Below are 23164 nucleotides of genomic sequence, written 5' to 3' on the forward strand. Positions count from 1 at the left end.
CATCAATATTTTAATGTTACCAAATTTATTCTTGGGGTAGCCAGAGGCCTGCCTGGCTCCAAGGAATTGGTTAGAGCAGCTTGCAACAGCACCCTAAGAGTCATCCCCGAGCCAAGTACAGCAAAGAGCAATGCATTCCAGCCACTTCCATCCCTCTCTGCCGTGGCGTGCTCCCTATGCTAGAGCATGAGCAACGGCTGGCATAGAGCCACTTCGGTAGTTCTCCACCAACTCCTTATAGAGGGGCTATTCTCCAGAGTCCATTTATAGCCCCTTTATGCTACCAGGGCAGTGAAAAGGGGACAGGCTAAAGAGAGGATTGAGTTCCACCAAATTTTATATAGGACTTACATTAGTTCAAATACTCTTTAAGGACCTGTTCCTGCAAACTCTAGCTTGAATGAGTATTCCTGTTGATTTTAATACTTTACATTGCATGAACTGCAGCACAATGAGTGGCTTATCATATGGAGCTAGATCTTCAAGTGGTGTAAATTGGCAGAGCTCTACTGATTTCAATCGAGCAATGAGGATTTACAACTGGTAAAGATCTAGCTCATGTGATGCAAAGAAGTTGTAAATCCAGTAGACCTGCCCAGCTGAGGATTTCTCTGGCAGCTGGCACAGAGCTATCATAGCCGTCTCCTCCAATACCCAGCTGTAGAAGTCCACAGCTGGTATATGAGCCCCTAGGGCCATAGTTAGCCAGCATAGTTTAAAGACATCCTGAGACTGCTCTAAACTGTCAGGAATCCCGCCAATGGGAAATCATCCCCCATATCTGCTGATGCACCCAGTGGTTAGTGGGCATAGCTGAGAATCTGGACCTGGAGAAGTGATTCTTCACTGCCTTGAAGATGGGTGTAAAACACCACCGGACCCGAATATCAATGTTAGACACTCACGCTGTCTTCACACACACGCATGTAAGTGACAACACAGGATCCAGGACATGCATCCGACGAAGTGGGTATTCACCCACGAAAGCTCATGCTCCAAAACGTCTGTTAGTCTATAAGGTGCCACAGGACTCTTTGCTGCTTTTGCAGATCCAGACTAACACGGCTACCCCTCTGATACAGGATCCAGGACAGTGGAGAATACAGGCCCTGGTTCTTTTCATCCGCTTTAGCATCATTTACTCTCAGCATCCAGAGTAGTACTTGCCTCATGATGGAAACCGTCCAATAGCATTCCTGTACAGAAGAGATGTGTTAATGCCTGGCATATGTTATCCAAGGAAAAACTCAGATGTTTGAATTTGTCCTGGCAGTGATAGATCAGTGAGCAGAGTGTGAAGTAAGCAAAGGTGCATCAGTACAATCTATGATAGTTACCCAGTTTATCACCAGAGTCTGCAACTGATCACACTGCTTTCCCCACCATATGTGTTTTGTATTTCTGCATGTCTGTAAATACTTGTTTGGCTATCAAAAAGTTTTATAATTAATAACTACAGTTTACCTGTCTCAAAATGTGAACAAATGGCCAACCCATGTAATGTTTCTGATGTCATCAGACCGTAGCATTGGGCAAGGTATTGTCACATGTTAGCCATAAAGAAAAGCAGCATCTAGTTTATAAAAAACAATGTATGTTATTTCTGCATTTAATTCAGCAGAATTTATGGGGCAAAGTGCAGACATAGGCTGTGTATGAAACTCTGTGATATACTGTTTCTCCTACACATACAACTGGGGATCTCTTTGTTATGTACTAAATATAAGGAGGGGAAGGGACTGTGCTAGCCAGACTTAATGGTGAAATCAGCCAAAAAAAATATTTTGGCTCAAATGTGTATGGTTTGTATCTTTGTTATAAAAGTGTGTGTGTGTGTGTGTGTATTTTCATTGTGCAAATTAAACCTGCCTTGAGGCAGACTTCATTTACGTGCTGGCGAATTCCATGGATTTTCTCAATTTATCGACTGAACTAGTCTTTAAAAGGAAACTACTCCCATGGTAACACCTGCATTACTCTCCCCTCCACTTGTTTAATTAAGAAACACGTTCAAGGCCCAGATCCTGTAAATAGATGTGCTCGTGTAGACCACTGCATGCATGCAAAGTCCAAGAATGATAGCTTCAGTAGGACTTAGACTCAGACTTTAAGGCCAGAAGGGACCATCATGATCATCTAGTCTTACCTTCTGAAGATTACAGGCCACAGAATCTGACCACCCTCTCCTGTAACTGAAGTCCTCAAATTTTGATTTAAAACTTAAAGTTACAGAGAATCCACCATTTACTGTAGCTCAACCAACAATTGATCTGTGCCTCATGTTGCAGATGAAGGTGAAAAAAACACAGGGTCTCTGCCAATCTGATCTCGGAGAAAAATCCTTCCAGATTCCATGCATGGGCAGCAAAAATAAGTGGAGTATTTCTAGAGGAGTCCTGCAGAAATTGGTTCTTTGACCAATATTTTTGTCAATGATCTGGAAAAAAAATATAAAATCACTGCTTATAAAGTTTGCGGGTGACATAAAGATTGGTGAAGAATTAAATGATGAGGGCAGGATGGTCTAGATCTGTTAGTAAAACACATTATTTGACTGCATCCAGTTTATTACGGCCAAATGCAAGGTCACACATCTTAAAACGTAGGCCATGATTACAGGCTGGGGGACTGGAAAACCGTGGCTCCGACAAGGATTTAGGGATAAGCACCTAGAGATATGCTGGGGCTAAAAGGTGCAATGTGATCCTGGGGTGTATAACCAGAGACTAAAGGTGTTTGATCTAAAGAAGGTTCAGGGGGCACTTCGGCATGATCTTGTACAGGGAGATGATGTCTGATACTACAGGGTTCTTTAATCTAGCAGACAAAGGCAAGTGGCTGGGAGGTGAAGCTAGCAAAATAAGGTGCACATTTTATCACTAGTAGGGTAATTAACCATTAGAACACCCTATCAAGAGATGTGGTAAGTTCTCCATCACTTGAAGTCTTTAAATCAAGGTTGGATGTGTTACTAAAAGATATGCTCTACCTCAACCACAAGTTGTTGGGCTCAATGCAAGAATTAAGCTATTCCTGTGTGATGCAATAGGTTATAATCTATCAAGAGAGGACAAATAACATCAGATAAAGGGTAGGATTTCTATCAAATCAGGCTGAAAATCAAACAGTAGGCCATACTGGGTTGACTGAGACAGGTACTATTTCACAACAGTCTTTAGTCTGGAAATATAATAGTTGACAAGAAAATGGGTGATCACCTCCCATCAGCTAGTCACCTTAGGAAAACCTCTGTTCTTGTTGCTTACAAAGTGTTGAATGTAAAATCAGAGAGGTAATAGGGCATATAATTTGGGTACCTCACTAGAGGATAGCAACAAAATTGGGAGAATACAGAAAGATAACTAGGATTTAGTAAAAGTTAATGGAACTTAACTTCTATAGTTTAAAAATACACAGGCAAAGGAGAATATTAAACCCAAAACAAATTGTGGAGAGCAATTAATAGAAAGGAGGGGGTAAGCTTATTTGAATTTTACCATACGTGTAGTATGAGTGATCTCTTTAAAGAAAGGTTAATTTGGTTTAAACTTCTGAAAAAAGTTGCTCCAAGGGAAGAGCAATTAGACCAAAGAATAGCCCACCACGAAACGTAGCTGCAGGACTTTTTCAAATATTCACTGCTGACCTATTTCAGTCCCAAGCCTTTCATAATGAGAGACTGACAATTATGCTGACTTGGGCTAAATTGTATAGTGATTTTTAATGTGGGCAAATACAATCAAGGGAGCAGTGTGGCCAAACTTACTTTCCATGTTTTAATCTTATAGTATGGGTTTTCACTGATGGTGTTGTTTTCAGAGGATGACATGGAAGTTTTACTACAGAAATTTTGATAAGTTACAAGAATATTTCTTCCCTCAGTGTGCATTAGTAGACGTCTATTAAAGCCAGTAGGGTATTATAAGAAAATCAACCCCTCTAATAAACTGGAATCCCATCGATTGTGCAACTAATTAATTGACAGATTAAGAATAATAAAAAAGAAAAGTTGGTTTACTAGTGTTCTGAAGGAAAGTGAAATCTGGGATGAAAACTTGCCTCATTGAAGTCCATATGATTTCAGTGTCAGGATTTCACCCCTTATATGAAAACGATTTATGTTTTTTTATTGAAGCAAGCATGGAGTATTTAAGTAGGCTTTTATTAGAATTGGAAGAGGTTGATGTGGTGGAAGATCTGATGTATGAAAAACTGATTTAGAAAGGTGAGCTGGTTTGGATTTATACTGAAACTAAAACTGCATTATCTCTGTCTCACTATGTCCTGCACAAGGACACAGAGATAAAGCAAGGGCTCAAACTCACTTATAATCATTCACAATTTCACATGATCAGTATCAAAATCCACATGAGAGAGAGAAAGTAATTTCTAAGATTATGCTTTAAATATTTGACTGCTAGGCAAATTGAAAGAATGGTCCTTAGTTCTTTATGGGACATCCATCCAGCCTTACTCGCCAAGAAACGATTTTCCCAAAGTGGAACGAGTGCGCTCCAGTCCAGTCGAAGACCCTACAGAAGATTATGGGACAGATGACTATGCAGGTGAGTTGAACTCTACATCTCAAAGAATCATTCATTTACTGTACCTCATGTATAATAGGGTGGAGGACTAATTTGTCACACTGTATGTGTCATTGTACTGTCAGAACGTGACTGCCTAGCCACCTTAATTGTCTGATGTTCACCACTTCCCTATACTCTACTCTTCCTTCTTCTGTCTACTTGCATTCCCTAATTAGAGGCTAAGATCTTGGAAGCAGGAACTGTGCCTTGTTTGTTTGTTTGTTTGTTTGTTTGTTTGTTAGCCACTTAGCACCATGTGGATGCTTCTGGAAACAAACAATAAACAACAAAAATAACCAAAGCAATTGAATACAAAATAACTTGCACAGTTACTTTGATCTGCCTTTCCCTTTCTCTGGATTGAAGAGGAAGTTTGTATGTGTGTTTATAAAACTTCTTTTTATAAGTTAGAATTATAATAAATATAAGCATGCAAGCTTTATAATAATTACATGCAGGAAAATGAACTTTCGAAGATCAAAAGCATGATGCCAACCAAAGCTCTAGTAAAAAGGCTTTGCACTGAGGTTTTTCCCGTGAGGAATGGGAGTGGTGGGACTTCAGTTAAGAGTTTTGATTAAGGCCTGAGTCTTGTGACTTGTTATTTAAAGTTGCACATAAATCTTTTTAATTCTGATTTTTTTTAAGCATGGCAAGTACATATGGTATATTCATGATGAATATGCACAGTGAAGAATTCCCCAGCAGTATATATGAACAGCTGTTCGGGATGATATCATCTACATTGTGTCAGGAGACACACTCTCCTTCAACTGAGCTCTATGAGAAATTGTCCATTGTCTTCATTGAATCTTATATTTTAACTAGTCTTTCTGGCATCAGTCAGAGAGCGTCAGAGCAAGAAGGCAACAAGTCAGTGGGGCTGTCCTGTTTGGGTATGACATTATCTAGAGCGTTCTGAAAGCACTTGGGCCCATTATGTGTGAAAAGGAACTTTGAGGGCCATTAGCTGAGCAATATTTGATTGGATGATTCTGTGATCAATATCTCCCTGTCTAAAGGTAGAGTGTCAGCCCCAAGATGACAGCATTATACTGAGAACTTTTCCATTCTCCACTCACTCTTAAACCTCTCTTTATTTTGGAAGGTGATTGAGCCACTCTAGAATCACCTGGACAGACTGAGATTTTACTTTTCATTTTATTTTTATTTTTCTATTCTGGCTTCAGGCATCAACATGGCATGGAGATGGGATTGACATCTGATGGTTATTGAGCAGCTTTCCATAATGATAATGTTTAATCTGCTAAACACTTTTGATGGTATTAGTTATAAACACCAAACCATTGTATAAAATTCACATTGCCACTGTGGACCACAAACTCTGCCTTCCCAAAATGTAAATACAGACCTACAAAATAAACACTATGTATGGGCAAAAGACTCAAAGAGACCCACTTCAGCTGCTGATTTAGAGAGAAAATACACTGAAATCTAGTCCATTATCTTGCCTACACATTCCAAAAATTACATCCAAAATTCCACCATAAGCCATACAGCCCAAGTGACCTCATCTGTTCTCTAACCTATGAAGCCACTGGAAGCAGGGCCGGCTCCAGACCCCAGCGCGCCAAGCGCGCGCTTGGGGCAGCATCCCGCGGGAGGGCCTGCGGCTCTGGTGGAGCATCCGCAGGCACGCCTGCGGGAGGTCCACCGGAGCCGCGGGACCAGTGGACCCTCCGCAGGCACGTCTGCAGGAGGTCCACCGGAGCCGCGGGACTGGCGACTGCCAGAGCACCCCCTGCGGCGTGCCGCCGTGCTTGGGGCAGCGCAAATCCTAGAGCCGCCCCTGACTGGAAGAGCCCATTATTCATTAATATATCTCCTTTTTTCAACTCCTCCTGGTTCTAAGATACCACACCATTATATAGTCATCATCTACCCACATCCTCTCCTGGAATTATGAAGAAACTGCACCACAAGATAGTAGTCATTACTAGCATCTAGTTTCTATCTAGTAAGAGGCTGTTAGCAGGAAGATGAGGTCAGAGTTAAGGTTACTTGGATAATCTTAACTATCAATTCCCCACCTTTCAGAGTTAAAGTTCATATTAAAAATATTGTAATGATATTGTGAACAACAGGGCCCCAGTACTCTTATTTAATTATTAACAACAATCTGCTAGTGATAGCCTACCAGATACTGTTTGCTCTCAATCTTAGATTTATATGGGCACACAGAACTATTTATGATAAATGATGTTGTTAGTCTTTGTTAAAGGACTCAAGGACCTTCGGCATCAGTGACGAAAAATGTAAATGATTTATTTATTATGAAAGCATCTATTTGACTCCACAGACGGTATCTGATAAGTCTGTATTAGATGCTGTGCTAGCTTCACTGTAGCTAGTCACTGAGTCCATATAGGGAACTGGGGTAATTATACTCCGCATTATAGTAACATTTTGTAAGGACTACAGAGTAGCAAATGCAGATGTGTCATTTCTCCCCTCCTTTGATTTTTTTGGATTTTTTAAAGGTCCATGCAATGCAGAATGCAGTAAAGTAGGGTGTGATGGGCCAGGACCAGACCACTGTACTGATTGTCTACACTATTACTACAAATCTAAAAACAACACACGGTAAGAAAGAAAAAAACATCTTTATATATCATCCCTTGTTCTATTTTTGTCTTAACATCTCCCTCCTTTTCCCCTTTCTACAGGATATGGAATAATTTCTCTTACCTTTAGTTTATTTTAGAAGTTTGCATAGTAGTTAGAGGAAAGTCCTACTAATTTGAAGCAGCAAAGAATCCTGTGGCACCTTATAGACTAACAGACATTTTGCAGCATGAGCTTTCGTGGGTGAATACCCACTTCATCGGATGCAAGTAGGTATTCACCCACGAAAGCTCATGCTGCAAAACGTCTGTTAGTCTATAAGGTGCCACAGGATTCTTTGCTGTTTCTACAGAACCAGACTAACACGGCTACTCCTCTGATACTTGACACTACTAATTTGAATGTAATGTAGATCCTTCAAACACCATTTCCTGATTATTCAGCCATCATCTGACTATTTTTTAACAAAATGAACATAAAAACAGAATTAGAACCAGCATAGCTAGTATATAGCATCAGTCACTGGGCTTGGGCAAGCTTGGGGCAGATGTAAATGGTCTGCGTCCCCTTGCCTCTGCCAGGGCCGGTGTGGATGGGGATGGGGTAAGGGGGCTGAGGCTGGGGGTGGGTCTGGGTCAGGGGCAGGGCTTGGAAATGGAGATGCAGCTGCACGCAGAACCAGAGCAGAGCTGGGGGTGAGGAGGGGCTGGGTGGTGCTCCCTCCCTGCCCTCTTTAGGGGCTGCCCCCCCCAAAGGTTCCTCTGTGCTCCCTAGGTGGGGCATGCCACACAGTATGGGGACCTCTGCTATAGGGTGGTGGGTTTACATCAGTGATGACTCTGCCTTTTCTTCACTGCACAATGCAGGATCTGTGTTCCAAACTGCCCACCTGGTCACTACAATGCAGACAAGAAACGCTGTAAAAAATGCTCCCCCAATTGTGATACCTGTGTTGGAAGCCACAGTGACCAATGCCTGAGCTGTAAATCTGGTTACTATCTAAATGAAGAATCCAATAGCTGTATTACCAGCTGCCCAGATGGATTTTACCTTGACAAGAGTCAGTATTTTCTCCTGCTTATTTCTTTGGGTTTCCAATATTTGGGCTGGGTTGTTTGGGGAGGTCAGAGGATAGTTTTTAAGATTAAAAGTGTATTTTGATACATTTGTCTCTTTTCTAAATCTCATTCCTTTTGTGAAATTGTTGGGAACCAATCCTGATCAAGTGTATCTTCCAAAACTACACCTGGATTCTGCTTTGATTGTTAGCTCTTGAAAATCATGCTTAGCGGTACATGACAAAATCCTTCCCTTCCTCTTTCTGACTGAAGTGGAGGTAGCAGAGCAATGCTTGTCCCACTACAATAGTAGATCCACTATGTGGTGGGGGAAGATGTGGAAGAATGCATCTTCTTGACGCATGTGCTCATCTCCAGCACATATGAAACATTACTTCCTAAACTGGGACACTATGCTTCCCTGGTAAACCAGTGGGCATGTGAGAGCCAGAAGGTCATGCTGCTCCACTGCTACATTGGTGTGCTAAGGAAGGTAGAGGCTCTGTCCTCAACTTTTAACACAGCTGCACAACAATGGGCAAAATTTGGCAGACGTTTAATATCTGCAGCGATGCAATGATGCAATAGCAGTAATATACACTGCCATGTGGGAGACCTGGCTTTAATTCCCACCTATGGATGACCATGCAGTGTCCCCAGTCTTAATTCCCAGCCTAGGCCCTGATCCTATAAAATATTTAATCCCAGGGATTTAGGCACATCCTTAAAGATAATTACCGTATGTGCTTAAGAGCTTTGCTGAACTGGGGCCAGTGTCTCCTGCTTGCAGTACTGTGCAGCAGTATACTCATAACCAGAGATGGCAGGGGCAGATATTAGCTTCATTTCTTTCATTTTCACTTTAAAAGAACTAAGTAGTAGTATTTCTTTCTACCACAATGGCTCCTCTGCCTGATCAAGGCACAGGATAAAAGAGAATGTGGAGTTGGATGGGATTCTCACACAGCCCTTTTCAGGTGGAAAGTTGGAGTCCATGATACAGAACTTCCAGAGTAAGAAGTGTAAATGTGTGGAGGAACATGGGCTCTTTAGGTCTTATGGCTGGGGTAAAGAGAACAGTAATATGTTGCTTAGGTTTGATAAGATCAGAAAAGTGGAATCAGGCATATCCTTGAACCACACAAAAATGAAATTAGGAAAGTCTGTTTGCTTAAATGAGCTAAAAGACAATTACACAACGGTTACTAGGTCACTTTGCATGAGCGATTTATGTAGAAACTCTTATTTGCATGAATTTAGTATTTTTCCTATTATTTGAAAAGATTGCATGAGTCAGTAATAAAAACGCAGTCAATTTAAACAAGTGTATTCATGTAAATGTTTTTACAATCTCAAAGCATATTATTTTTCAAAGGAATAGGATGTTATTTTAAATATTTAGAAATAACTGAAAGCATGTGATGTTTGATGGAGAAGGTCAATATATAAGTAGCACTTTAGCTATTTAATTTTATTCTTGCTTTCTACTTCCATTTCTTGTGCCCAGGTAAAAAAGCAATGAACAATGGAATATATACATATAATTTTATTAAACATGATTGACCAGGGTTTTCTGGGCTGTTTTTCTTTTTTTCCTTTGCAGATAAGATTGTTTGCCGGAAATGCAGTGAGAACTGTAAGACATGTGCTGAATCCCAAAGTTGCACAGAATGCAGACATGGCCTAAGGTAAGGATATGATGGATTTCACTGCACACAATAGCCAAAGAGACTTCCTGAGTCTATGGACATACATCAAAGAGACTTACATAATATTACTATTTAACCTTGACTGGGCCTCCATTTATGTGTTCTATTGCTGTTTGTGCTGTAATTTAATACTTTCTTGTGCCATCATAAGCCATCTTGGCTAACAATGAATTTTAAAAAATGTTTAACTGCGGGCAAAATGAAAGTTGTAGCCATGTAAAAGCTATGTTCTTCACTTTTCTGACCTACAGTGTGGCAGTCAAGGATTATTTTAGAAGTGGAACTGGTGAATTGTATTCAATCTTCTGATTCATTCCTGTGATAGTCAGAAAGTGTTTCCTTATCTTTATTGTGTCTCTTCATACATCCAATCATTCACTTATCTTAAGTACCTCAGGCTCAATTCCATTACGATATGGTGTGCCCATATATTAAACAACAGTGGTTATTTTTTCTTGGTAGGGGGACTTAATCATTTCTGAAACGGATAGGTAAAATCCATAAAGCAGCAGCAGCAGCACACATTTTTACTTCCATGCGAATGAGTGACCTTTTGATCCAAGTGGAGCTGGTCAAAAATCCCTATAGAGTTTGTAAGGGATTGTATGCTGGGTTTATGCCACAAAAAATTGAAGTCAAAATCTGTATCTGAGACTTGTTTAGAATAATGATGATCCTTAATTGTTTTAGTATTGGACATGTACCTTGTGTCAAAATAGATTACAGTCTTTGAGTTAGTGCAAGCTGACCATTATAATTAGTTTCCTTGAATGTCTTTGCCTAATTTATTTTTCACATGGTAAAGCCACTTCTCACTCTCTATGTACCCATGGCGCATTTAGATTTTTCAACCACCTGCATTGTTCTGTATCCAGTGATGTGGTTTTATCACTCACTAAAAACTGACGCTCCTTAGAGAGAAGGCTTGATCTGAGGGAAGGAAGGCATCAGATCAAGCCAAGGCCCCAGCACATTTAAACCTTCTGAAAATGGAGGTGATATTTATTTCCCTCACAGGAGTGCTGTGAGGCTATTGGTAAATTCATGGCTGTAGTGTTGAGATCTTCTTATGAAAATGTATAATATTATTAATTCATGCAACTACACCCTCTTATTCCAGGCCTGTGAACAGTTGTGGGGGGAAATGTGAAAATCTTGAGGACAATTTCAGAAATTTTTCCTAAGTTTTGCCTTTTATGTTTTTGGCTAATTTTACTAGCCACACTTATACCTCCTCAAGTTGCTCTGGTGCCAAGTCTCTTTAAAATGATACAAACTGATGAACTCAGGCAGACATCAGCTTAGCAAAGCAACAGTGTGGAGACTTTTCATAGCTATATCAGGCAGCCCAGTGGAAGAGCCAAGGTTACAGGTTTCAGGGAGAGAGTACCCACCAGTTTTCCTGGAGCATAAAAGGTAGGCTTATTGAACTCACAACACATACCCTGCCAGGAAATATAGACAGAAACTTGTAGCACCATGGAAGAAAGGAGCCAAGTGGTAAAACTCAAAGAATGAAAGAGCCAAAAGAATGCCGGCCTCACTGTAGCTTAGGCAATGTGACAGGAAAGACCCTCTCTTCAAAGGACCAAATAAAGCCCATCCTGAAATAAAGAAGGAAGAAATCTCAAGAGAAAATTTTTAAAGAGTACCTGGACTACAGTTGTCTATTTGTTCTGTGGATAGCCATTCCAAAGACTAAAATTCAAATTAAACATGGAGCACAGGCTGCAAATTCTGGATTCAAATCAAGATTTCAGGCCCTCCCAAAGTTAATTTGGATCCAGGGTTTTTGTTCAGCTGATTATAGGTTTAATCCTGCAAGGAGCCAAATGCCTTCAAGTTCCCATTGATTTCAGTGGGATCTCAAAGCTCTTAGCACTCAAGGTATTGATCCTTTTAGTGGTAGGGAAGTTAAACTCAATAATTCCAACTACATTTTGAAATGAAGATTTCATTGATGTGAATGGAATGATGCAAAGTAGTGATTGCAAATACTATTTGACTGGAGACAGCTTTCTGCAAGCCTAGGGGCATGTCACACTGTCCAGCAGTTTGGACTAAGGGGGAGTGAATAGCAGTGCATACCATAGTACTAGGCTGTAATTCCCCTGTGTGGATGCAGCGGGCATGAACTGAAGGGTCCCAGGTCACATGCAAACTCAGGACCTTTACAAAGGGAAATCTTTGTGCTGCAGTAATTGGCACTCTATACACTGAGTTGGTACTTGTTAGTACTTTAACATGGTATTAGGGGACACCACTGGTCTTAATGTCTTTCAGGCAAAGGATAAATTCTTGGGAACAAATCTCTTTGCATGTTTTTAAGTGTAGCGGTACTGACCCCAGACCAAGTTCAATTTGGGTAATTACATTCTGCATACTTGAATTTTCTTTGCACTTTCCTTAGATATGGTATTCTTCTTCACTTCCTGTCCTACAGTACTGTGAACTGTTTGCTACAAGTTGTGAAACTCCACCATAGATGTAGCTGCATGTGTGAAATGATTGCTATATTTAAGTTTGTAAAGAACTTGCAGTGAAAGAAGCTGTATAATTGTACAGTAGGAGACTATTATTTCAGTTCAACTTTTATTAACAGACCTTCATTGTAGAATACTTTAGAGGTTTCTGAGTATGATCATTGTCCTCCCTCCTTACCTTGCTGTTAGCTGGTCAGTATTAAACAGTCTAATTTGTACTTTTGCACTAGTTTATATGGATCGAGATGTGCAGTCCGCTGTGAAGAAGGAAAATATCACAATGGCAAGGAATGTGAACCGTGTCACCGTTCCTGTGCAACATGTGCAGGTACCTCAGTAACATTTGACTTAGGGTGACCAGACAGCAAATGTGAAAAATCGGGACAGGAGGTGGGTGGTAATATGAGCCTATATAAGAAAAAGACCCAAAAATCGGGACTGTCCCTATAAAATCAGGACATCTGGTCACCCTAATTTGACTTCACATAATCATTTTGTCCTTTGGGCAATATTACATCATGTTTCCAAATACAGTATGATGATTGGCTTGTAAATGAAAAGCCTTGGAGGTTCTTTAATAGATCTCTGAGTAAAGTAGGTTTCTTCCTGTTGACATAAAAATATAAACGTTCTAGCTGAAAAGTACACATACACTCACTAGCTATCTTTGCTTGTAATTCCTAGCTGTAGAAATAACAATTTTTTTCTCAGAAAAAAATATGTCAGGATTACCGCTATAGTTATCTTTTGTTGGAAGCTGATATAGTTTGCAGTACATGCAGGCAAAGGTGTAAAGCAACGAGAATATATATGTCCAATAACCTATGATGAGCAGATGTTTTGTTACAGTTAGAGATGCTGTCTGTTATCCAGGCTATACTGAGAATGTGTCAATGTGTTACAGTGTATTTTCTCTTGGCTTTAAGGCTCAGGAGCAGATGCTTGCATAAACTGCACAGAAGGTTATTTTCTGGAGGATGGGAGATGTGTGCAGTCCTGTAGTGGTGGTTATTACCTTGATCACTCTCTTGAAAACGGATACAAAACCTGCAAAAGGTAAGATATAGTCTTCAAAGGCTGCATTATATTTTAGGGGTTTTTTTATAGCAAGTGTCTAATATTTTATATCATGCGTCTACTACTGTGTAAGTCAGAGTAAATAATAGAATGTTGTGACATAGAACATATTACTGACTGTTGAGAATAAGAGAATACACAGTATGCTAAGCAAACTATGGGAAGAAACCAAGAAATTTTAACATGATTGTAATTTCCATATAAGGGCTTTTAAAATGGATTTCAGTGCATGTGTGTGTGCGTTCTGCTTATTTAAATCAAGATTTTATTAAGCAATTTGAAATTACAGGCATAAAAATATGGTAAAAAGTTAACGGATCTAGCAGAGGGGCTGTTCTTTTCCATTAAAAAAGCAATAGTAGCCATTTGCCAAGAGGTAAATTGCCATTCATATGGACCATTCAGTTGCACAGCTATACAAAACCAGCTACGGAGCAGAAATACTTGATGGACAAGGCTTGGTAACCTTTTGCTGAGTTTTATTTGACAGGGACAGAGTTTTTTACAGATCTTTGTAAAGTACAATTCAGGCCCTTCTGAAGCCCTTATTTTTTGACTTTGGACAAACTCTCTTTGACGGGGGCAGCATTGGGAATCACCTTTTGTTACAGCTTTCCACAGAAAACGCATAATACTCCTTTAATCTTCTATGGCACGTTTTACTTTTCGATGCTTGTCTCCCTGTGTAGTTTTGTCCAATCTATGGCTGCCTAATGTCTTTTATAAATGTGACTGTTTACTTCTACCTGCTGTACTTAGTTTCAAAATTTCAGAATCAAGTAGTTATCATTAAATAAAAGAATATGAATGATCTCAGTGACATGAACTTAACTGAGACAGTGTGATGGAAATTCTTGTTGTTGCTTAGTGGCGATTGTGATAACTTCTGGCTTTTTGTTTTTTGTTTTGTTTTGTTTAAAGATGTGATGCCAGCTGCTTGGAATGCAGTGGTCAAGGAGACAAAAACTGTACAACTTGTCCAAATGGCTACATCTTAGATACCGGCATCTGTGTAATTGGAACAGTCTGTAAGGATGGTGAGTATTATTATTTGTCTCAAAAATATTCCTTTTGTTGGCATCAAAGTTAACTTAATATTTCCACATTTTGTGTTGGCTTGGCTTCTTGAAGTATTTTGGATCTCCTAAATGATTATTTTGTTATATTTTCAGATTTATAAGTGGGGAAAATATATAATATGGATTATTTTTGTTTCATAGACCCCGTTCTTTATCTGAGGTTTAGCCCATGACTTCCACCTCATTTTTTTTGTAATGGGCATTTCCGTAGAAAGATTTTTCATGTGAATATTTTAATGCACTCGTAACTGAAAGATTCATCTGTGTCTGATTTGCCTTTCTAAACTATAAAGATGTTGACAACTAATGTGATGTTAACTGTGAATAACCTTAATTGAATTATGTGAATGAATAGCAAGAGGAAAATAGAGGCCATTTTGAAAATATTGTACCATCTTCATAGTGGAAATTTTGGCATTCTCTAAGCTCTTTCTTGCATTTGATACAGCATTGCTCGGACTGCATATTATTGGCTTCATTATTGTATTATTTAAAGCATCAAATTGTGTGTACAGTTAAAGAGATAACAGGGTCCTTTTCCTGAAGGTGTTACTACCTAAGGTCATTGCAGATACGATCCAATTCAACAAGTGAGAGCATTTCAGAACAGAAGCTTAGTGTTACACACAGTGGGACAAATATCTGGCAAAGCAAATGTAGTAAGAACTAATGATGATTCTGGGGTCATTTAGCTCCCATTTAAGTCAAATGAGCATTTTACCATTGATTCAATAGAAGCAGGATTGGGCCCATAGTGCTTCTTTGGATACTTATAGATCATGTTAGTCAGTTTACACTTTCAAGTCAGATGAAGCTAGTAGTAAAAGGAAAATTAAAGTCATATACTCACAGTATCCTCTTGCATATCAGCAATATGTTGCAATACCTTTTAGGCCTGGAACTCCTTCAGCTAAAATATGTCCTCATTTATACCTGTGCAACCTCAATGACTTCAATGAGTTTGCACAGATGGGCAGAATTGAGGGCAGAATTTTGTTTCTTGTACTTTATATGGATTAAAAACAACGAGGAGTCCTTGTGGCACCTTAGAGACTAACAAATGTATTTGGGCATAAGCTTTCATGGGCTATAACCCACTTCATCAGATGCAACTTCAGTAGATGCAGCTGATGAAGTGGGTTCTAGCCCACGACAGCTTATGCCCAAATACATTTGTTAGTCTCTAAGGTGCCACAAGGACTCCTCGTTGTTTTTACTGATACAGACTAACATGGCTACCCCTCTGAAATCTGTTTACATGGATTGTTATTGATGTTGAGCTGGAAAAAAAAGAGCTCAGGCAAAGTAAATTTGCATTAGAAATACTCTTCTGCATGGACATGATTATACCAGCTTCTCACTTTCCATGACTGTTTCACAACATCCTTTTTGTGAAAAATAATATGTATACACCCACAAGTTGCTTTCCTCTGCCCACTTGTACAAATTAGAGTAGCATCTGTGGATACAAAATCAAAATTGTACAAGGGCCAACGTGCACAGAAATAACTAACTCATCATTTTATTGGCATATGGCTCAATCCTGCCAGAAGCTGAAAAGTCCGAGGAAGTACTGAGCACCCTCCACTCCTATTGAAGTCAGCAGGTGTTGAGAAGGTGCTCATGCAAATGGTGTTATTTTTATTACAGTAGCCTGGGAGGACAAACAACAGAAGTAATAATGTTGCTTATAATTTCCAAAGAAGGAGGATCTTATATTACTGGCCGGGGATCAAGAAGCATTGGTTGCTTGTCAGACTTACAAAGTTTCAATTTCTGTTTAGAATGTTTTATTCTCTTTCTGTGATATGATTGTTATACCCTTTTGATTCATAATAACTCAGAAAAAATCCTTCACTGTATTTATCACTGTTTTCTAATTATTCTTTTTCTAATCTTTTTTTTTTCCTTTTCACAAATGGATACCAATCACTCCCTGTCGGACAACACAATATTTCTTCTTGAAAAAAAAAATGTTGTTGACTGAAATTCCTTTTGATGGACCAAATTTCCTACTTGCTACCTGCTCCTGAATGGTCTCTTCCATCAAATCTGCCTGTCTGACCAATTAAACCTTCCTCCGTTGTACACCATACTCTTCAAATCTTCAACTTGCCCCCTCCCTCTATCGCTGACCTCCGGAAGCAACGGAAGAATCTTGGGCCGAGGGAGGATTCTGTATGCTAGTGAAAAAGAACAATCTGTGTCAAAGGAAAGTACTTCAGCAACTTTGTTGCAGAACATGTACGCACAAAGGGTGAACTGGTACCTCCCAGAATCCTCTTGCTCCTGTAGACTTATAGATTAATCCATATTATTAAAAAAAAGAAAAAAAGAAAAAAAAAGCAAGCCACCTCTTTCTCTCTCTCACTCCTCTTTGTCAGGGGAGACGGTGAACTGTTTGTTGGAACTTTAATGGAAAAACTACAACAAGCCTACCTTTCATTACTGGGTGTTTAGAGCTAAGCATCCGGGATCACAGTCAGTATTGTGTGACCAAAGCATTGATGCCAAAATTAACATTAAAGTAATTATTTGATTTCCTGTCAACCTTAGGATTATCCCCGTTTTTGATGGTCCTTTTTCTTCCTTTCCTTTTTTTTTTTCCTGCTTGTTTCCCCTTCAAGGTGTTGTTTAAAGAGTGTTTCAAGAATACGACACAAGTTTACATGGATTAAAACAAACAAAAACAAAAAAAATACTTGCATCAGTCTTTTTTCTGTGCCTGTATAGTAATAATCAGGGGGAATTTAAGAAAACCAGTCCCTGAGGGAATTAGAAACATCTTTATATGTGGGACTATGTTCTGCATCCTTTGTATCAGTATTAAAAATAAATTAAAAAGTGATCAATTCCACACATATTTCTTACGTTGTTTCCTATGCTGTGTGCTTGTTTTTGCATCACACAGTATTTACATACATTTTGCTTCTCACCCTCCACCCCAGTTATATAGATCTGGTCATTAGACAGTTAGCTTGTTAACCGCTATTCTGGGATTTTAATTTCTTTCTTTAAATTGACAAAGCTATTTGGAATAAAATGTAAGCGGTTCATAACACCTAAGTTTTGACAAGGGCATTCTTCCTATTGTGAACAAATTCTGAAAGGGCCTGGTCCTCTTATTTTTCATGAACGAAAGTATTTTGTAAACTCATGTCTGGAGCACACAGGTAACACTTAAGTAGTAGTTGTATAATCTTATCTTGTATTTTAGCAAACAGGGGGCCTGATCCTGCAAACATGTACTACTAGTCACAGTGCTAATACATAGATTTCAATGAGACTACATCCAGAAGTAAGTGTTTACAGGACTCGGCCCTACAACTGGGATTGATACACTGGGTCAAATTCAACCCTTGGAGTAACTACATTTAGATCAATAAATTTACATCAAAGGATGAGGTCTATCCAGTTTGGATTTTGTGTAGTAATATCCCTCTTGTCAGTCTGGGCCTTAAGCTGCTCTTAATCAACAATGGTATAAATTGGGAGTAACCCTAGTGAAGCCAGTTTAAGTGAGAGAAGAATAAGGCTCCCGTGTTTCCTTTCCTAGTTACACGTCAGTCCCAGTCAACATATTTTTATATGTTCCTATTAGCATATTGCTTGACACCCATTAATTAGGTACAAAGTAGTAAATACAATTTCAAAGATATTGATTTGACTAAGGGCTTGTCTTCACTACAGAGCTAAATTGGCGTAACGGCATCAATTTAGCAGGTCTAGTGAAGATGCTCAATCGATGGGAGAGTGTTCTTCCATCGATTTCTGTACTCCACCTCAATGAGAGGTGGAAGCAATGTCAGCAGGAGAGCATCTCCTGTCAACATAGAGAAGTGTGGACCCTGCGGTAAGTAGCTATAAGCTACATCGACTTGAGTTACACTACTAACATAATTCAAATTGCATAGCTTAGGTTGACCGGCAGTGGTAGTGTAGACCTGGCCTTAAACAAGTCTTCCTTCTGTACAAACAATAATCTGGGTGCGACGATCACTGACACACAAATGGAAAACATTTCTGTACAAATATAAATGGTAGAAATAGAACTTCTAGACTTCCCTTTTTTCAATATGAAATCAGTCCCTGAATTTTACAAATGAAAGCACCAGTGCCAGTAGAAACAATATGTTCCTTTTCCCAGAGAACAGGTGAATTCTTACAGACATCCCATTCTCTATGATAGTAAAAGAACTGTGACATTCCTTTGGTGCTCATTAAATTTTCTGCTTAACATTCAAAGTTATGACAACTTTATTTGTGCTACTTTAACTACTAGTCTGTTACGTCCTCATTACTTTAATAACATTATTAACTAGAACATAATGCTTTCAAAGTTTAAGTTAATATTATATATTATATATAAATATATATATATTCATAATTGAGATATAATTATGTAATGGATTGTAAAGAATTTGTTTGGATACTTACAAATGTCTCTAACACTATTATAGAGAAGAAATTAATATCTTTGTTTTCCTTTTAAAATACTGACACATTGTTAAATCCAAATTCATTTTTACTGAAAAATACTGTACATGTGTAAAATGTTCAGTTGTTATTTGTAAAATAGAGTAGTACTGTTGTAATTGATATTGGCCAAAATCAATGTTATTCCATATTTTATTTTTTCTATTAAATTAACCTAAGTTCCTGTTGCTTTGGTCTGGAAAAACATGTTAATAATTGATATGTAAAGTATCTCGCTTTAGGAGAGGAAGGTAATTTTTATGTTAAAAAGCAGTTTGATATCACATATAAGTAATTGCGACAAAGTAGGGGGTGTTTGTTTTTTGTTTTTAATTAATGTATTGACTTCTTGAAAAGCAGTGGTATTTATCATGGCAGAAACACCTGGTTTTGATGCAGGTTACTTTTTGTGCTGTAGAAGCACAACTGAGGCTGAATCCTGATGCAGGATAGCTTCGACTTCTTCTAATCAATAAGAGTAATTATCAGCCCAGTTTCTTTCCTATTTAGGATTAAAACCCGGATCCATACCTACCTAATGGCTGAGATGGTTAGGAATAGATTAGGGAGGCATTCACGTTTCCATTTAGGCAGCCAGAGGTGTCCATCGGGCAATGGATTGCTGATCTCCATTATTTCCGAATGCACAGATGTCAGTACCACAAAAGCACTGTTTTAGGCCCTGTTCTTATACATGACTGTTTGCAGCCAGATTGCTGCGCCTATGAAGAGCCTCACTGAAGTCAACAGGCCTCCACATGGGCGCAGCATTCCAGCCATGCAGGTTTGGGGCCTTTATTGGTATTAATTGATATCTCTGTCTACCAGCTCAGCTGAGAGATGAAGAACTGAATGGGCTTGGAGGCTGAATTACCTTTCATCCATAGAGGTAGTGTCTTTAGATTAAGCGAGGGCTAGATCATCGATCAGCGTCCCTCCCACTCTCCCCGCTGCTCCTGGGAGAGAGTGAATTTCAGCCTGCTGCAGCATACACCCCCCAACACGCTGGTATAATCACTCTATAAGCACACTGGGGAGACAGTCACAGGGATACCCACTGCCTTCCTTCTCCTGCTGCTTCCTGCCCACCTGTGCCAGGGTGGGACATAGTCACACTGCACAGGAAGTAGCAAAATGGCACAAGGAAGAATGTGTGTGCAGTATGCCCCACCACTCCCTTGCATAAGCATGCAAGACAGGCCACAATCTGGCCCAAAGAAAATCGATTGATACATTAGTTGCTTGTTGCATGAAGGACTTTTGCACTCTGCTTCCATTTTCATCTTTCTATTGTTGATACTGTTGCTGGGCATTTCACCAATTTAGGTGTGTTGCATTCTCAACATTGTGTCCTCTGTGGGGAGAGCTTGCAAAAAGTGATAGTATAGTTGAAGAATCATAGATTAGCAGGGACCTCAGGAGATCATCTAGTCCAACCCCCTGCTCAAAGCAGGACCAAGGCCCAGAGAGATTTTTACTCCAGTTCCCACAAATGGCCCCCCTCAAGGATTGAACTCCCAACCCTGGGTTTAAGCAAGCCAACACTCAATCCACTGAGCTATCCCTCCCTCAGTCCCTCCCTATTAATATTGGCCAAATAGCTTTTTCCAGAATGCATATCTTTAAACACTAAGCTATAGAGCCTCTCAGACAGGCAACTGCTGAACTGAGTCTTACTCCTGAATGCAATACTTCGTAGCATGAAGTGGGAGCATTAGCCAGCCATCTTTCATTGCTGTGTCTAGTAATGGAGTCCAGTGGTTTATAAGCGTTGCTGTTACAGAGCTTTAGAGGAGGCTGGCCAGCATTCTAGCCCAACCCTAGTCACATGATAATCCATATACTTGTAGTCCCGTTGTAGCCAATGAGATAATCACGAGCAAGTTCTTCAGAAATGGGCCCTAAATTTACCAACACGTATCTTCCTTTGCTATGTAATTTTTTTCTCATTACACGATCAATCCTCCTTCAGCTTCATTTGTGAGGAGTTACTCTTCAATATTTGAGCTCCAGTACTAATAATGAATATATGATAGATACACACAAAACACTTCATTGAAGTTCAGAAGCTTTGTTACATGGAGCAGTTTACCCATGTTCTCTAGCCTGCCCGCTAAAGAACATATCTGCCTTTATTTATATCACAGTTCAAAAAGTGGCAACAAAGATTTTTTTAACAATAATACTTTACTTAAGGCATTTCACAACTATGATAAAATATATGCTAGTCTCCCTCCCTGTTCAAAAAGGCACATGTTAACTTCCCAATGGGGATTAAGAATGTGTTTAAGTGCCTCTCTAAACTGGAGCCTGGGAGATAATGAGGCCTATCTAACTATGATCCAGAAAGATTCTCACAGCATAACCAACATGTCTCAGGAGAATAGGCAGAATTTCAACTAGCTATTAAACTAGTAAGTACAACTGCCCATTACGGAAAGGCACCTTTTTTTTTAAATTAAAGATTTATTTTTTGTAACGGGCTTACAAGCTTGACCCATTTTCTTGCTCTACACCACCAACTCAAAAAATACACCCTTATTATTTTTCTGAGCAACAAAGACTGCCTCCTGGTAAGTGGGAAACCCATTTGTAACAGGTATGTGGAGATAAGTCTGCGTCCACAGTGCATTCATCCTCAGCAACACCAATGCACCTTGGTTTTGATCCAGTCTACTTACACAGAGCTGACACTGGAGAGGTTTCCTTTTTTTTCTATACAGTTTTGCAAGCTCCCTGTCTTTGCAGAACAATGTATTGTAACAAAAAACTATTTTGATGAACATGTTGATAAAAAAATCATGGAAAAATACCGGAAAATGTATCCATTCTTAACCCTGCAAAAGAGAAACAACTTGGAAGTTTCATCATTTTTCACAAAATTGTTTTCCTGGGGTTTGACCAGTTCAGGTTACCACCCACGAAGAATACTGGTGTGGGAAGAGCTTCCTTTCATCCTCTACAGATGAAAGCATCATTCCATAGCAAATTGTTGTATGCTAGCAACTGAGCCTTGTTAATGTGCCAACAGTTTGCTTACTAGGTCATGTCCATCTATTTGGTGCATATGCTGCCATCACCAACAAACGTTATATGACAAATGTAACCACATCTCTATTCTCCATCTCTGCACTGGCCAACAGAGCAGGACTTGGACCTACCGATGTCCTGGAATATTTTGGTTAAGTCCAGGGCACCTAGAGCACAGTAATATTGGGCCTCTCACCTGGGTTTGAGTCAGGCCCATTATTTTTATAGGACCAATTTCTGAAACCCTCATACTGAGTATCTCAGCAAAGTCAATGGGATTTCTCATGAATGTGTTACTCTGTGTGGGTAAAGGTAGCAGAATCAGTTCCATACTCAGCTACACATGTACTGTAATTAGCAGATACTAGAAGGAGTTTGTCTCTGGATCACCACAGTGATAAAAAAAAAATCTATTCCCTAATAAGGAAGTGAAGTGTCACTTCTCCTAAGTGAAATGCAGACAAGGGAGTGAATGCTGTAGAAAGAACTCCCAAGTATTTAAAAGGCGGGCTCTTCAGTCGGCAGCAAACGCTGCATGTAGTGCCAGGCGTTGTCTTTTTGTTTCATTTCTTCTTTGAGTATCTCCTGCCAGATACTGGCAGTGGTTGGGTATGGATCAATGCCACATTCACAATTATTAATTTATTGCCATCTTTACAGGGTGTAAGGTGGATTTTGTGAAGGTTTTTTTTATGGAAAATCATCATCACATTTCAAGGCTGGCCTTTTCCCACCATGCTCCATGGAACATCGCTTTTCTTTCATTTTGCAGATGTACAACACTGTTATTGTAAAAGCAGTGTACATACTGACAAGATCACACCAATTATGGATAACAACCCCTGTGTGCTGGGAACTCCTTGTGCAGCTAGATTACCCCCAGTTCCTATCCACTTGTTTGGAGAACCTTATTCACCCATTGGCCAAAATCACTCACAGTTCCTTTCCTTTTGGGAGGCAGTAATGTAACAGGGGCAATAACCAGGCCTGCCAACAGGGGGAGCAAAGGGAGCAATTGCCATGGGGCCCGGACAATTTAAAAGGTCCTGGGGGTCCAGGGGCCAGCATGGGCCCCACCCT

General features: G+C 39.6%; 1 protein-coding gene across 5 annotated transcripts in view; it reads left to right on the forward strand.

Moving 5' to 3' along the window:
* The window catches only part of PCSK5 (proprotein convertase subtilisin/kexin type 5), a 285728-nt gene that overhangs the window by 202000 nt on the left and 60564 nt on the right, over positions 1–23164 (forward strand). The window contains exons 14-21 of one of the 5 annotated variants that reach the window (XM_039544177.1): positions 4422–4565; positions 7088–7190; positions 8039–8232; positions 9834–9918; positions 12653–12750; positions 13349–13478; positions 14421–14536; positions 16733–18911. In XM_039544177.1, the coding sequence (XP_039400111.1) occupies positions 4422–4565; positions 7088–7190; positions 8039–8232; positions 9834–9918; positions 12653–12750; positions 13349–13478; positions 14421–14536; positions 16733–16839 (977 nt within the window). In that variant the 3' untranslated portion in view covers positions 16840–18911. Of the gene's footprint in view, positions 1–1049; positions 1400–4421; positions 4566–7087; positions 7191–8038; positions 8233–9833; positions 9919–12652; positions 12751–13348; positions 13479–14420; positions 14537–16723; positions 18912–23164 lie in introns of those variants that run through there. The other 4 variants (XM_039544175.1, XM_039544180.1, XM_039544178.1 and 1 more) reach the window with 4 other exon arrangements.

This window comes from Mauremys reevesii, linkage group 6 (genome assembly GCF_016161935.1).
Source record: "Mauremys reevesii isolate NIE-2019 linkage group 6, ASM1616193v1, whole genome shotgun sequence".
Lineage (NCBI taxonomy): Eukaryota > Metazoa > Chordata > Testudines > Geoemydidae > Mauremys > Mauremys reevesii.